This window comes from Cricetulus griseus, chromosome 8, assembly GCF_003668045.3.
Source record: "Cricetulus griseus strain 17A/GY chromosome 8, alternate assembly CriGri-PICRH-1.0, whole genome shotgun sequence".
Taxonomy (NCBI): Eukaryota; Metazoa; Chordata; class Mammalia; order Rodentia; family Cricetidae; genus Cricetulus; species Cricetulus griseus.
In genome coordinates, this window is record NC_048601.1 from 80948408 (window position 1) to 80964857 (window position 16450).

Consider the following 16450-nt stretch of genomic DNA (forward strand, 5'->3'; position numbering starts at 1 on the left):
TTTGTAAAGTGACAACATAGGGCAGGGTAATGACAATTACTAGATGAACATAACAAATCAGAAGTAGCTTTATCCAAAAAGTCTATACATGGAAAATTAAGATAGGATAGAATCCTATTTATGGAAACCTATAAGGAAAAATAAGTACAATGTAAAAAGTGTATTTGTCAAACTATACTTTTTCCACTGGTTCTAGGATAAATGAAGAGGATATATATTGTATTAATTATGTAAATAAATCTGAAGTCACGTTTTAATTAATCAGTAAAAACCTGTGGTATACAGACTGTGGCACTGACACATACTTTATATCTATTTTTCAGCTTTTGAAAATAATTATCCTTACTGTGTGTGCAACATAAGACGCAGATGGCTATTTTTATAGGGCTTACACATTTTATAGAAGTAACATAACACTCCCATAAGTATTTTATACATATTTTATGCAACTGAGCAATACTTGCAGAACAACAATGGTACAGCTAAATAAAGAGAGATAAAAAAAATCATACTCTACAGTAAGTACATGAAAAATTCTGAAAATACTTCATGAAATACAAAGTATTAATTTGTGAGCATGCTGTTATATATATTTAGTAATGGAAGAAAATGGAAGGTTATCAAGATCACAATGGAAACAGTTTCTTGTTATTAAAAGGACATCCTGAAGTTGTAGCTTTGAGGAAAGTGGTTTGTTTCATCTGTATTGACAGCAAATGAATGCTGCATGAAATTTGAGAAAATCAAAAGTGCTTTTCATTATCAATTGACTCTGGTAATTAACCCAAGATTTTCACTTTTCTATCACTTGAAGCTGTCTTTTATTGGATTCCTCCTCCAAAAGTATGGACAATTCAAGTGGATGAAAAATTGTATGAAGGGAATGCTTTATGAAAGCAGGTTTTGCCTATCTCTATATAAAGATTTTGAATGCAAGACATCTAAAAGAAGAGAAGAGAATGAACTGTAGGAAACTTTGGAAGAAACAAAAATGTTCTTGTATGTTGGATCCTAGAAGAACACTTAAAGGGATAAAGTCAATAAGGGCACATACAATGTATTTGTGTAAATAAATATATTTATAGTTTAATAACACCACAGTTTACAGCCAGCATTTGGTCATTCATATTTTATGTTATATGAACATGCAAATAATTTAGTGAATTTTATAGCATATTTCTATACATTACCACTGAAATTATAATAATTTCATTGTGTCTTTACAAAAGGAAGGGGCTCATTAAGATCTGATTTTCTCTCCTGAGTTCTGTGGCCCTTCTACTGACCAACATCCTGCCCACAACACTGAATAATCACTCAAGAAAGCCTTCTGGCTACTATGCCCTTTGATTAAGTGGGCTATCATAGAAAGGTAATAAAAAGGAACCACAGAAGTTAAGTTCCGGGTAAGGCCTCTTCTTATACCATTCAATAAACTACTATCACTGTGAGATAAATAGGTAGGTTGTTTTTTCTGCTTTTAAGGGTATAATTTGTTTCTGTCTATATTACATTCTGTGCTTAGATAAAGGCCACACACATTTGATCCATTTGAAGATACCAGGTTTCACTTCCTCATGTTAATATGATGAAAAGAGGTAACAAATAATCCATTTCATCATTGTGATCTCTCCTGCTAAGATGAGGTAACTAAGACTTCATTTCCAATCTATCTAATGCACATAAAATGTTACATAAAAACGCAAAGTTTATCATGAAAGAAACAAATGATATGGATAAAGAGGATGATCAAACAATATTTACTGCCAAGTGGAATAATACATTTTAGTATATTTGCATATGTAGATAATCCTTAAATAAAATTATATTTTTAAAAAAACACAGTAAGTAAAGACAAACATATGTCCATTGAATCTTCATCAATATTCTGTGGAAATTGTTTATAAATGTAAAAGTTTACAGTATTTGAAATGAAACAATTTCTATATTACATATTCTGTGAGATAATTACAAGAAGGAATCATAGAAAATTTTATTTCACTCAATATTTAACATGTCAAATATCAGTGATGAATTATTCATGGTCAAATGATTATTTAATTTAGCTTGAAATATAGACTGGTTTAAATAAACCTCCAGTGCATGTAGGATTCCACAGGGCCTTGAAAAGAAGAAAACAAAAAGAAATGAATGGCAAATAACAAAATGAAATGAAAATTTTAAATGAAGATATCAAATGTTTAAGCACATAAATAAAAATACATATTGACTTGAACCTCTTCTGTTGGTGATTTTATATCAAAATTTGTCATTAGAATTCACAAAGAATATTTATTTTAGTAATATAAAATGAAAGAATGGAAAGTTGAAACAATTTTTTCCTTTTTTTAAATAAGTAGAAAATAGATTTTCTTCAACTCTTTATGCATTATTCAACTGAAAAGTAGCCAGAAATTTGATAACAGATAAATAGCACAATCTATCTTGAAGATTGTATATACCACAGTTATTATCTGAGCTCTATATACAAAGCTTTTCACATGATAGGAAATTAAAGAATTTAAAAGTATTTCACACATATTAAAACAAGGAAATCAATTAAGTAAATATTCATGAAAGGAGGTGTTATGTCTAAGAAGCATAGAACACTTCCCTTATTCCTAAGGATAGCACAATTGTTGATAAGAGTTCTATGGAACCACAGGATCAACACTGCAACTGTGTTATGTACCACCATAAAGTATGTGTTTTGTGTGTGTGTGTGTGTGTGTGTGTGTGTGCCACATGTCAGTGTATAAAATATAACAATATATCAGATCTGCAACTGAGAATTAGCCCAAGCAATACTGGCAGATTCTGAAGGAATTCCTTACAAAGAGAAACCTTATTTGAGTGCACATCAGGAATCTCTATAAGAAAAGGTCTCAATAACTGAGGCATAGGACAGCAAGCCTTGATACAGCAGGATCTGTGCAAGCAGTTCTGAATGAGAATGGTGGGTACTGTTATAAAATCACAAAATCAGGAAGTGGAAAATCTGAGCAGTCATTAGGTTTGAGGAATTCAGATATTACCATGTAAAGTGTACTGAGACATACAGTGCGTGTGTGTGTGCATGTGTGTGCATGTATGTGTGCAGTGTGCACATATTCTATATTCTATACTAATAGCATTTTTAAAGAAAAACTTGCCTATTGTCTCACAGAACATTGTTCATTACTTGAACATGCAGACTGATTAGTGCATACTATAAATGAGACTGCAAGGCTTGAATGCTTTCAAATTAGCACTCTGAGGCTATAGCATCAGTGGATAGAGCTGTACTACTGTGTGAAGTGTAGAGTGATTAATTCTCTTTGTCCTTAAAAAGAAGCTCACTGAATATACATAACCAGAGAAATGTGTAGAAAAACATATCTAAAATTCACTTTTTAAAGTGTATATGGTAGTGTATAATGACTTGTTAAACTCATGTATGTCACATAATTTTTAATCTCTTCCTTTCCTGTTTTCCATGAAAAGCATATTTCCAGGCACAATCAAAGGAAGTTTCCTTGATCTCATTTATGCTATTCTATAGTACTGCTTTCTCAAATAAGCATTCTGTTATCTCCATACATGGGTGTAGGATATCTAAATGATAAATTCACAAGTTGCATTCATTTATTAATAGGTTAGAGATGTCTTTATATGACAATATCAGTATTTCATCTTCTTGCCTGGATGGCTATCTATTGGATAATGGACTAGTCTCTATTAATGAGTATTTGTGTTATTTTCCATCATTATCCATGACAAGAAATGGTGATGAGTAAATATGTTAGGAGCATGTTGTTTGGTATATATGGGAGCATATATACCATGGTGGCAGCCAAAGCTTTCAAAACTGCAAAAATTAATATATATTCTCAAGTCCACTGATAATTGCATTCTTTGTAATTTACATGAATTCATTTTAGTGTCATTTTCATAAATCACAATCATGAGTAATATTATTGAGGCATTCACAAAAGAAGAATTAAACCTTTTGGACCCAATGAATATTTCTAAACCCCTAGTAACTAAGGAGTAGTCTTTTAGGCCTTGTGTGGAAGATCAGGCAGTGGAAGCATTGATGTTGGGTTTTTGGCCATCTTAAACTACACAATAAGTTCTAGGCTAGGCTAGAAAGACCCAGTCTCAAAACAGCAGGAAAAAGTTCTTAGTTGCATTTTTGCAGCCTACTGCCCCCAACCAAAGAATTGGAAAACATGCAATTTTGAGTTTCTCACTAGTTCTTCCTTAAGCCTAGAGAATGAACAGCTCATCCAGTTCCAGGTTTTACCTTAAAACTGGATGAAATACTGAACATTTTTACTTTTTTTTCTTCCAGAAAATTATTCTATATTGGACAATAGCATCAATTTGGTGGACTAAGTCCAAATTCATAAATCCATTTATGAATATAAAATTCATAAAATAATTATAAATCTGATATAATTCTGATATTTATAGAACTGACTCTTTAAGTATTCTGAACTGCAAATTACACTCTTTTGGTATAAATTCTCTATATACTAATTCAGCCTCATAAATTTACAACTGTAATTACCATCTTAATGTGGCAGCACTAAAGAGTATAATTTCCTTGCATTCTTACTTTACAGTGCATAAGGTTAATGATATATGTGGTTTGCTTTTAAGAAAGTTTCTAATGTAATAGTCTAAAAATTCCTGCTCCTGTGCCAGTTCTGTATACACACATTTATGAAACTTTTTCCCTTAATTCTCTGTGACTACACTGGAATATCACTTTATATCTTTATTTTAAAACACTTTTCATCTGCTAATTTCAATGTCTCTGTCACCTTAATAATCCATTTCAGTTTTCTCACTGGCAAAGGTTGGATAATCTTGAAAGACCCTCAAATCCAAGAGTGTAAAGCAAGTGGCTGAAAGCATCAACCTTCAAATAATGAAGCAAGTATTTATAGATAGTTTGTATTGCATAAGATATTGCCTGTGACCTGGAAATGACCCCTCACAAAGAACACATGCTATGTGCAGTTACTGGACCCTTCCTATAAGAACTTGAGTACATGAAGATGGTTCTAATGTGGCTTCTCAAACCATTGCTCAGAGATACTGAGGGACAAATGTGATTATATCATTTCTTCCAGAGAGAAAGGAGGAGGGGAGAGGAGAAGGAAGAGAGAAACACGTGGGATTATCAAGAACTCTGGTTGAGTATAGCTTTTTTTGTACCAAGTGGAAATGACAGGAGTTACTCTATCATTGTTCCTTCAGGTGGATATGCAAAGGAGGTCTCAGTCTGCTGTTATCTCAGGTGGATAGGGCACAACAGACCTGAGTCTCTGCTCCCATCAAGAGAAGCCTGGGTCCTCTGTTCCCTTGGATAGGCCTTGATTCTCTAGTGTGAGTTTCCTGATACACCCAATCTGTTCCCAGGCTTGGTAGCACAGAAGTCCCCTTTAATACTAGGTGGTCTATGTTAATCTGATTATTCATATCCAGGATGGTGGCAAAGATAATACCATTTGCTCACTGTCTGGGACTTTCAAAAATCTCAGGGAACACATTTGATGGGGGAAGTGTTTCTGGGTATGTGTTTGTCTTATTGGATGATAAATAAAGTACTGTTTGGCCAATGAGGCAGCAAGTTAGACAGGACTAGATATCAAGGAGGATTCTGGGAAATGTAGTAAAGAAGTGGTGATCTGCAGGAAGTGACATAGCCAGGAAACTAATATAAACAAGGCCAAGAAGGAAGTAGGCCCCTTCTCTCTTCCTCCAGAGTCACTATGTGATCCCTGGATGAGGATGCCAATGGAAGGCATCCTAATTAATATAAGGCTTATAAAATATATAGATTTATGATAATTAAGACTAAGATGAGAAATCCTAGCCATTGGCCAAGCAGCATTTGTACCTAATATAAGTCTCAGTGTATTATTTGGGGCCATAACTCGGCGGGCAGAACTCTGGGCAGTTAGCTGAAAGCGCCCACATGGCAGTAGGGGTCCGGTGGCTTTTGGCAGAAAGATTTATCATAACACACATTAAAATAGGATTCCTGACAAAGATGTTTTTCTCTCCTCTTCCAAAGCACATTGTTCACCCTTCTCTATTTTAGTGGCCCTGTGTAGCTCTGCTGATGCCATCCCCACTCTCAGTCTCTCACATAATTAGTGGCTCCTTACTGTGTTCTTCCTCCTTTTGCAGGATGCACTTTGAACCTTCGGATACCAATGCCTCTTAGCATTTCTTTATTTGTTATTCTTAATTTAATTATACATATTAAGCAATTGCATAAACGCCATAGGAGACTCTGGGGCTTTTCAGCTAAAGGATCCAGGTAAATAGTGATATTTGATAAATATTAATTCTACAAATTCTCAAAGCTGTATTATAAGATGAGACATGTTGGAAAGCCAAGCATCTGCATTACATAGAAAGTATACTGTTTAATATTAGCGTTTTTAACCAATGTCTTATCAGCTACTTAATATAATATGAAAAATAATTGTCTTAAAGCAAACAAAACTCTATAGCTCCCTATATATGTGATTTAATTACTAGGTATAAACAGAAATACCTAAGTTGATTGAATATTAACAAATGGAACATTTGAAGAAAGATATTATTTTGTCTAGCAAGTGCCAGGACATATGCATAGTCCATCAGAGATTCTGACTAGGAAAGGCAAGCCTCCACATCCCTGTCCTAAACAACTCAAGATACACTCTTCTCATATATTTAAGGGCTCTTTGTACACTCACTCCTAGAAGAAGCAACCAAATGAAATCTAATAAAGCCAGGAGAAGTTGCAAAATACACAGAAATGTGTACTGAGAAATTCTCACAATATCTTCATGTATAATGTATATTTATTATTATTTTTCTAGCCTGTTTTATTATTATTTTTCTAGCCTGTAAGTAGAAACTTCATGTATAAACCAAATTTGCTTGAGAAAATAAGTTAGAATAGTAGAAATACACAGGTAATACTAAATCAAACATATATCTATGTTGTACTTGGTCAATAATATGACTCCACACTTTAATAAATTTTTAATAGTCAAATGAAAACCATTAGTAATACATACACTGATCATAATAATTTAGTAGTTGATGAAATATCTCACCATTTTATATTTCAAAAGTGAAAAAAATCCCAAAAATTCAATTCTAATGATAGCATTCTGTAAAAAACTACACACTAGTAGATCTCTTTATCAAAATTCTAATCCTAAAAGACAGATTTTGTTATTATTCTGAATGAAACCAATGAATTATTTGAAGTGAAAATTATACTTGAAGTCAATCATATTTATATAAAATAACAACCTTTATAAAACATAACAAGAAACTACAATTTTTCTAGAAGACATTAAATTAATTGAATCCTAAATGTTCTTACTGATAATACTGTTGAATTTAGCTATTCACTCTCAAATAGTTTAATCAAATCTTTATTTGCAGTATCTCTCAGGCTTCAAAATATATTACAGAGTATATGTGCTATATGGAGGCCATTATATGTGGGTGATGCAATCAGAAAGATCCCAATCAGTTGGTAAGGTCTTATAGGGACTTGTGTTGCTTCCTGACTCTACCCATACATCTATCCGGTTTCAAAAGGGCAGGTGACACTTTGGTTTCAGGAGTCCTGACAAAATTTATCCATGAAAGAGTTTATTTTAAAAACCTTTAAATTTGTGTATAGTGGACTTTTATTAACATATTTAATTCTGTATTCATATGTGTTCCTTTTTATGCAGCTTATGAAGCAAAAGCAATGTTCTCGATGGTAATGGTGACTTGGCGTTTTATAGTCTGGCATTCACCCCTTTGGCATATGATCACAACTGATCCATAAGGACCAAATGGTGGTTGATAGTGAAAGCTTCCAAGAAGTGGTAGAAAATCATGAGAACCAAGGATGTTGTACAACCTTTCTATAAAATTCTTTCCTTCCTAAGAAGCTCTAGAAAAATTATGAATAGATGTTTTATACACATACACAGGTGTGTGGATGTTTAAAATTCTAACAAAATAATTTTATGAATATTATGAAGAAAGCATAAAGACAGAAATTCATATGCAAATGAAAGTTAAATTATTTACAAATAAATATTGCAGTTCATAAATGACACTTCCTATTCCTGGAGAAGTGTGGATTAGACACATATGTCCTAGTTATTAAGCAGCTCATTATTATAAAAATGCCTTACTTTTAGTTTATATACAATGTTTCTTTCCTCAAGTTTTCACATAGAAAGCACACTCCAGTTCATGCATGTAGTTAAATATAGTTACTTTCCTAAGTTTCTGTGCATTTAGTCGTCTGTGCTGTTTCTGCAGACTGTGTTATATATAAATGACGAGGAAACTCTAAGCATATCAACATGAACTGAGTACTGTCTTATGTTAACAGCTCTCCAATTATAACAAGTGCTTGTATTGGGGGGACTTTTAGGAGTAACTACCATGGAAGTATTCTTACTTGGCCTCAGGTCATTGGCTGATTTGCCTTCATGACAAGCTAAAAACAATGAGGACTTTAAGAGAACTACCATGTTCCTGACTCCTTTTTAAAATTTCTATTAACATATTTATAAAGCCACGTATTATGATGTATTCTGAAAAAAAAAAATAAAATGAGCCACAGAGAAGGAAATTCAAAAAGAGGTGGCAGGTAGCTGAGGTCTTAAGTGTAAATGCCACAGCTTAGTTATTTCCCAGAGGCAGCACTCACCTCTCAGATACCAGTTCTCGCCATCATTCACAGTGGGATCTAAAACCTAACACTGCTGCATAATCGTTTTGATTGTTTTTTTTTTTGTTGTTGTTGTTGTTGGGTTTTTTTTTTTTTGTGTGTGTGTGTGTGTGTGTGTTTCAAGACAGGGTTTTTCAACTGTATTGTGTTGGAGCCTATCCTAGAATTCGCTTTGGAGACCAGGCTGGCCTCTAACTCACAGAGATCTGCCTGCCTCTGCCTCCCAAGTGCTGGGATTAAAGGTGTGTGCCTCCAAAACCAGGTGAATAATAGTCTTACATTATTTGTCTATATTGAGTCACTGAGCCAGTTAGAATGCAGGTACCCAAATATTAATTCCCAAATCAAGCTCAAATGCATGTGGGTCTTCCTTGTATTTGTATTAAGAATGCATTACTTTTACTAAAAATCCATGCTAAAATAATAATAATAATAATAATAATAATAATAATAATGATTTCACCTTCCCGGAATTCAGATAACTCAGTTAAGAATTGAGTGCTTTGAAGTAGCTGGATCCTAAGGTAACCTGTAGTGTACATGTGCTATGATGTATATTGCAATACAGTTTGATGGGGATTGTACCTTTATAATTCTTTTTGAAACATTTCTGACATCCTGACTTAGAAATACACAGATAATTATCTAAAACACATGTTGGAGTTAAACCTTAAGAACTGATACATACATATATATTTACAATTGTTATGTGTGTGTGGGGTGAGTCCCTCAAAAGAGATAAACAATGGATTACTTGTTGTAAACTATCCTAAAATAATAAAAGTATTTCCTTTTAAACATAAAGATTAACATCATATACATAACATATAAACTAGGCTAGAAACATTGCTGTAATACTATTAATATCTATAGAATATATAAACATCTAGAAAACCATTAAGATGAATATTATAGAACCCCCTCCAGAAAAACACAGCTTTTGGTATCTTTAAACTAAAATTAAATTTTGAAAACAATTTGTGATAGAAATCAAAACTGCTTTATTTTGTGAAGGAGACATGTAGTACGTTAATAATTGATGTAGTTTTCATGGGGACACAAGAGTGACATCTATGTTTACATTATCTGTTTTGAAATATAAATATAAACATGTGTTCGCAAAACTCAAAGCTGAATTATGCAGTTTCTTGTCAATGAAGTAGTGACAGCTTCTCATCAACATTTCTAAATGTAAGAACAGGTTCTCCCTATAGATGGCAATGAGCAAGAGAATTCCTTCTTTTTTTTTTTAATTTTTTTGGAGAGATGAGTTGAAAGCAATTCAGCAAAACACAAACTTTAGAGCTATGTTAAAGAAAAGACTGTTATTTAGATCAGCTTTACAAAATCATACAGGATTTCTGGAGGAATGTCAGGTTACAACACATTTTACAACCCTATCAGCAAATATTTTACATTAAGAATAAATACTAACTTTTAATTAAATTACTTGCATTGCCTAAACTAAAGCCCCAAAGCTAAAACATTATTGTAAAATTGTTTGCGAAGTTGGAGTTTTTCTTTTACATGTCTGCATGCAAAAATGTTTGGCCTTAGGTTATTGCAAACCTAATAACTTTACTAAATTGTGAATAAATAAATTAGATTTTTCTTAAAAACAAATTATCCTTGTATTTTCATGTGCCTTAAAATTCACTAGCCCAGAAAAGCATGTTAGGGATGTTGGTTTAAAAACAGTAATAGAACTCTGGTATGCCACTTGGTACCTGGAATTATCTTTTTTAGTTCAACAAGGTGTTTGGGAAGTTTGAGGACAAGTAATGAATAGAGCACAGCCCAACTGTATTCAGTCAACACAGGACAACACAGCAGAGGTAAGTAAGCTGTGAAAATCTGAAGACCAATAAAGAAGATAAAAACGGTTTCATATAGCTACTTACATCACAGCCTAGAAGTTCAGTCTGCGTGGATTTATCTACTCGTGAAGCAAAAGCCTTCTGTAAATGCTGTACTTTTTCCTGCAAAGCAAAAAAAGAAAATCACAATGATGATAAGTCATGTGCTTCTATGCTAATATTACCTGTTTACTAAAATTTGATTAATCTCTAATTCATGAATCTCTGTGTGTGTGTGTGTGTGTGTGTGTGTGTGTGTGTGTGTGTGTGTACTCAATTATGGTGTTTTTTTAAATTAGTGTAAATACCTGCAGTGTGTGTGTGTGTACTCAATTATGGTGGGTTTTTTTTAATTAGTGTAAATACTTGCAGCTTAGTTTTCCTGTCACAACCATTCCACTTTTACTAGAACTTTTGTTCTAGTATAAGAGTGACTGTGTCCACATAGAGAGATACTCCCTGAGCCTAGACACATGGCTCAGGGGGTGGGCCTAGGCCCTATTCCAAAGGATATGACAGACTCTGAAGACCCCCTATTGTGGGCCTCACCCTCCCTGGGGAGCAGAAAGGGTATGGGATAGGTGGGGTGTTAGTTGGGGGAGCAGGGGAGGAGGGGAAGGAGAGGGAACTGGGATTGACATGTAAAACAATCTTGTTTCTAATTCAAATAAAAAGTGGAGGAAAAAAAAGAGTGACTGAGATGTTTTTGGATGAGTGATGCCCCCCTTTGTTTCAGGCAGTTGAACACAACTGTCAAAGTGTGTCTTGTAATTCTGCAAGACTAGCACAAGCTTGTAGCTTGGGTGGAGAAGCAACTGACACCTCAGCTAAAAAAAGAAAGCTGAATTATTTGGGGACCAACTTTAAATAGAAGTGTTACATGGAGCTTTGGGGGGGGGCAGTAATATTCATAAATATTTGAAGTCAGAGAGATTGTTACAATAGTAGGCCTAAATAGCTACAAGTTCAGAAATGGCTTAAGAAGAGTCAGGAGAGAGAGAACAGTGGAGAATGAAGCCCAGTGGAGCCAAGTCTGTCCAGAAAGTCCAGATGTGACAGAGGATGAGACCAGAGTGGCAAGGCCAGACCAGACAGGACAGACCCTGCACAAATGATTCCAAAGTAGCTTCCATTGTTCCCCTCTGTGATAAATGCCTTTAATCCCAGAACTCATGGAGGCAGAAGCAGGAGGATCTCTGTGAGTCCCAGGCCATCCTGGTCTACAGAGGAGTTCCAGGACAGGCTCTTATTCTTTTGCTTAAATTAGAAATTGGAGAGAGAAATTGACTATAGAGAGTACATTAAACAGTTAATTATAGGGCAGAAGAGCGAGAGGGAAAGAGAGAGAAATGGAAGAACAGAGCAGGGCAGATAGTAAGAGAGAAGAGAGAGAGGCCAACTGCCAGAAACAGAGAGGGAGAGAGAGAGAGAGAGAGGAGAATAATGCTGCAGGTTTATAAGCGGGACCTCACGCTTATAAACCCTACGCAGTCCTGTAATGAGTGATGTAACCATGATGTGGCTACACAGCACATGGCCCTTTAAGCTGCCTAGGTATCTGCCTGAACCTTTCATTCTCACCTTTACTTATTATTAAGTAGTTTCCTTCTTAAAGTACTATTCTGCAACTGAAGGATCAGAATCTATTTGAGATAAATCCCAATACAGATTTCAACTTGACTATGGTCTTACATTATGCATAAGAAGAAATCAGAGCAAAGTACACAGAAGAGAGGGGCAACTGGCAATAAGCTAAAGCAAAGTTCTTAGCCACCTGTGCTTTTTATTGGCTCCCTAATCCCCTCGGGGTAAGCAAACACAATTTCTCCAGCCTCTCTTGGGGATACTGGAAGGTCAAATTGATTCAATTTCTCACAGGCACTTTTACAAGTAAATCTGTTAATATGCTTATATAACTAACTTTAGCTTTTCCTTTCCAAGCAGTTAGCAATTCGATATTTCTTTTAATTAAAACACACATGTTAGCTTTTTTTCCATTTAAAATTAATAAAAAATATGTGTGTGCATAAGGTATAGAAACATAGAAGATTTTGTAGAAAGTGAACACTTGATGAAAAAGATATCCCCTGATTTATATTTGCTGATGTATGTGATACTAAATGTATGTTGATTTAGGGTGTTGTGTGCTACTGCTACTGAGTACAAGTATTGTTTCCTGTCCTGTGATTAAATTGTAGATTAGAGATAACATGACACTGTTTATATAACAAAAGACAGCTTTAATCATAAATAAATGTATATAAGCCAAAAATACAGTGTTTGAACTTATGAGGAGTATTTAATGATATTTACATTTTCTTTCTACTGTAATCTTTGCCACTGTAATTATAACTACTTACAGCAGAAGCAAATAATGTGGTATAGGCTAGATGTCAGGCACTGAAGCAAGTAATATGCACAATTTATGCATGCAATGGTCATTTTAAAATATTATTGTCACTTAAGTACATGAAGTAGACACCGAATTAAAGATCACCCAAGACAGTAAGTAGAATTGAAAATTCAAACCATCCTGTCTTCTACCTTAGTGTTCTTATATATAAAGATATTCCAGCTCTGAAAAGCTATAAAGGAATGTCTTATCTCTATGGCATATATGCAAGAAAGCATACCAAATATATAATTTCTGTAGTCATTGTACAGCCAGTGATTGCAAGATGGTAACAGACTATTTTTGAGGTCCTCCTGTTTATATTCTTTTTCTGACTTTACACGGTTGTTTTTCTGTGGATGGAACTTCAGATTGCTTTAGATATACCAATGCATTTCCTGTAAAGTTTGCAAATCCACAGAATACCTATTGCCATATATATGATCAGTAATGCATTTTACAGCAGGGCTCAGGAGTGAAGGGATAAGGTTAATATTGAGTTATAACACAAATGTAGAAAAGCAAACATGTAAAAGCCAAATTTTGAGAAGGCATGAAGTTCCTTTAGTACACATGACAGTTAATCACAGAAATTCTAAAAATATTCTATTTATCCTGAGTCATATTCAGAACACACGGCAGGGGGGGGAGCATGATAAAAGAGGCATTAGCGGACTCAACATACACAACACTTTCTATCTAAACACAAATGCTAACTTCACTGGCTGGCATCATCCCCACACTCCCTGTCCTAGGTTAGATTCCCAACATTCACATGATAGTTCACGATCATCCAGAATTCCAATGTCAAGGGATTCATTACCCTCTTCTGACCTCTGCAGGCATCAGCAATGCATGAGGTGCACAGACATAGGTATAGGCAAAACATTTTACTCCACAAAATAGATAAATTAAAAAAACATAAAACAGAGTTGTTTAAAATATAGTAGTCTTTCTACACACAAATAGCAAACACACTAGGAAAGAAATCTTGTAAACACACACACTCAAAACAAAGAAACAGAGAAACTGGAAGAATAAAATTAATCAAGGTGGTAACTATGGAAAGCCTGGAATGAAAATTGTAAGACCCTGAAGACAGAGGGTGGGGAAGACACCAGAAGATGAAAAGTTCTATGCTTACAGATTAGTAGAACTAATATAGTAAAAATGAACATCCTACAAAAGGTACAATTTACAGATTCAATGCAAACCCAATTCAATCAAAATTCACACAACATTTTTCTCAGAAGTAGTAAAAATAAAACCTAAAATTCATATGAAATCAAGCACATCCCATACATACTCCAGATATCCTAAGTAAAAATAATAATGCTGGAGTGATTACTATAATAGATTTCAAGCTGAATATGGTTGTAGTATAGTTTTTCATTTGCCTATGTACTAATTACATCACATGTCACTGAAACAGCATTACAAAAGATAAGTGTCATAGGATGAAATGCTAGAAAGAACTATGGAAAACACAGTAAAACTTTATTTATGAAACTAAAAAATGAAGCCAGACCTGACTCCCCACACGTACATAACCCAACTCAAAATTTATCGAGCACTTGGTACCAGAGAGCTGACTTAGCAGTTAAGGGGATTAGTTGTTCTTCTCGAGAACCAGGCTTTCATTTCCAGTGGCTCACAATCACTTTTAACTCTAATTCCACAGGATTCCATGCCCTTTTTGAGCCTTTGCAGGCACCAGACACACAGTGGTAAACAGACATACATGCAGGCAAAATACTCATATACATAAAATGAAACATAAATAATTTTAAATATTTCTAAAAAGTTAAATGTCAGACTGGATACTATTAAATGAAGAGAAGAAAACACAAGATGCTTCAAGACCCTGGAATGAACCATGATGATTTGAATAAGGCCTTTGACAGGCAGAAAAGTTATCATAGACAAAGAGGATTGTATCAAACTGTGAAGTTTTAACACAAAAACCATGGTGGGTTGCTACAGGAGATACATAAAATAGTCACTACACACAGTGCTGTGTAACTGGAGGTTAAAGAACATAACAACAAAAACTGTTGTTATCCCTGGTTTACAGAAAAGTTTGGTAAAGAATAGGTTTAAACTACCAGAACTGATTTCTAAAAACTTTAAAAGAACACAAAGTCTATTTTAAAACAGTATGAGCCTAACATCATGAATTCAGAGGTTATTGTGATGGAAATGAAATATTGTTAATAATTAACATCAAAGGAGCACAAAAGCTAACTTTTAAAATGAAAAAGTAAGGTAATTCATTAAGAGAAAATCCAGGTGACATAGTGGATCAAGTTTAATTTATGAATTAAGTGGTTCAGTGGAATTGTAACATCATCATGTATTGAATTTTGATGCCAGTAATAAGAATTGTTTACATAATACAACAGCAAAATCAAGAGAGAAAATCACTGGGATTGCTTAACAATGCCAAAGCCCGGGATAAGCACAGGGAGGCAAACTCAACCATACAGTTCCCATTGATTATTCTTAGCACCCCTTTAATGAGCATGCATCATTGTAAGCATTAGCAGAATTAGGAGTTCACTGGCCAAGTAAAAAAACTTCCTTAAACTTTCTGGGAACAACCAAGGACATAGGACATTTTAGTGAAATCCAATCATAAGATGACAACTTCCTTGATGCTCAAATCTAGTGATATTGTTTTTCAGGATACATGAGCAGAACTCTAGGTCTGATCTATAATAACACTGAGGACCTAGTGAAACTGGAGGTCTGTGAGGAGCAGACCCTAATGAATAAGAGCAGGAAGATCCAGGCCTGGCAGACAGGCATCAGGAGACTACTGTTGTCAACAATTATGACTCAGGCAACACCAGTGCAGATTATAAGCCCATGCATGACAATGCCTTTGTCTGCCTACCAGGTATCTAATAGTCACCATGACCTTAAACTATGAGTCAACTAAGGAGTGGGTGGCTGAATGCCAGAAGATACAGAGTTGATGGAATGATTTGGGTTGTTCACATACATACTCAGACTCTAAAGAAGATAATCTAGTGCGTACTATATTGGGCTGGACCTTAGCCTGACCCTCTCAACTATTAACTTCTTGAACAGAATGCTATGGTATAATAAATAAATATTTTTTAAGCTGCAATTTTTTTTGATGCAAACAGCAAGAGGTTTTATTGCAGTTGTTTTAACAAGCTAATCCCATGTTGGCTCGGGCCTTTCATCGAGCCACCATGGCGGATGGCTAGAAAAGACACCAAGAAGCTACAGCATAGAAATCTTATAGGGCAGCATAAGGGGAGTGTCTAGGGGTACGCATAGGCTCAGGATTGGTGTGCCTCCAGGCTTGCGCTGTGTTGATTGGTCAACTGGTTGTTATGGCCCATAGGCTCTCCCAGGGCAATTGCTATACTCTGCGCGTCATTGCTGTGCACTTGTCCATAAAGCACACCCAGAGCCATAAAGCATAGCACC

The 16450-nt window shown here is 34.7% G+C and overlaps 1 protein-coding gene across 3 annotated transcripts in view; it reads right to left on the minus strand.

Annotated features, from left to right (window-relative positions):
• Positions 1–16450, minus strand: part of Ccser1 (coiled-coil serine rich protein 1) — a 978554-nt gene that overhangs the window by 499010 nt on the left and 463094 nt on the right. For 2 of the 3 annotated variants that reach the window (XM_035448756.1, XM_035448755.1), the window contains exon 8: positions 10642–10719. In XM_035448756.1, the coding sequence (XP_035304647.1) occupies positions 10642–10719 (78 nt within the window). Of the gene's footprint in view, positions 1–2062; positions 2123–10641; positions 10720–16450 lie in introns of those variants that run through there. The other variant, XM_035448758.1, reaches the window with a different exon arrangement.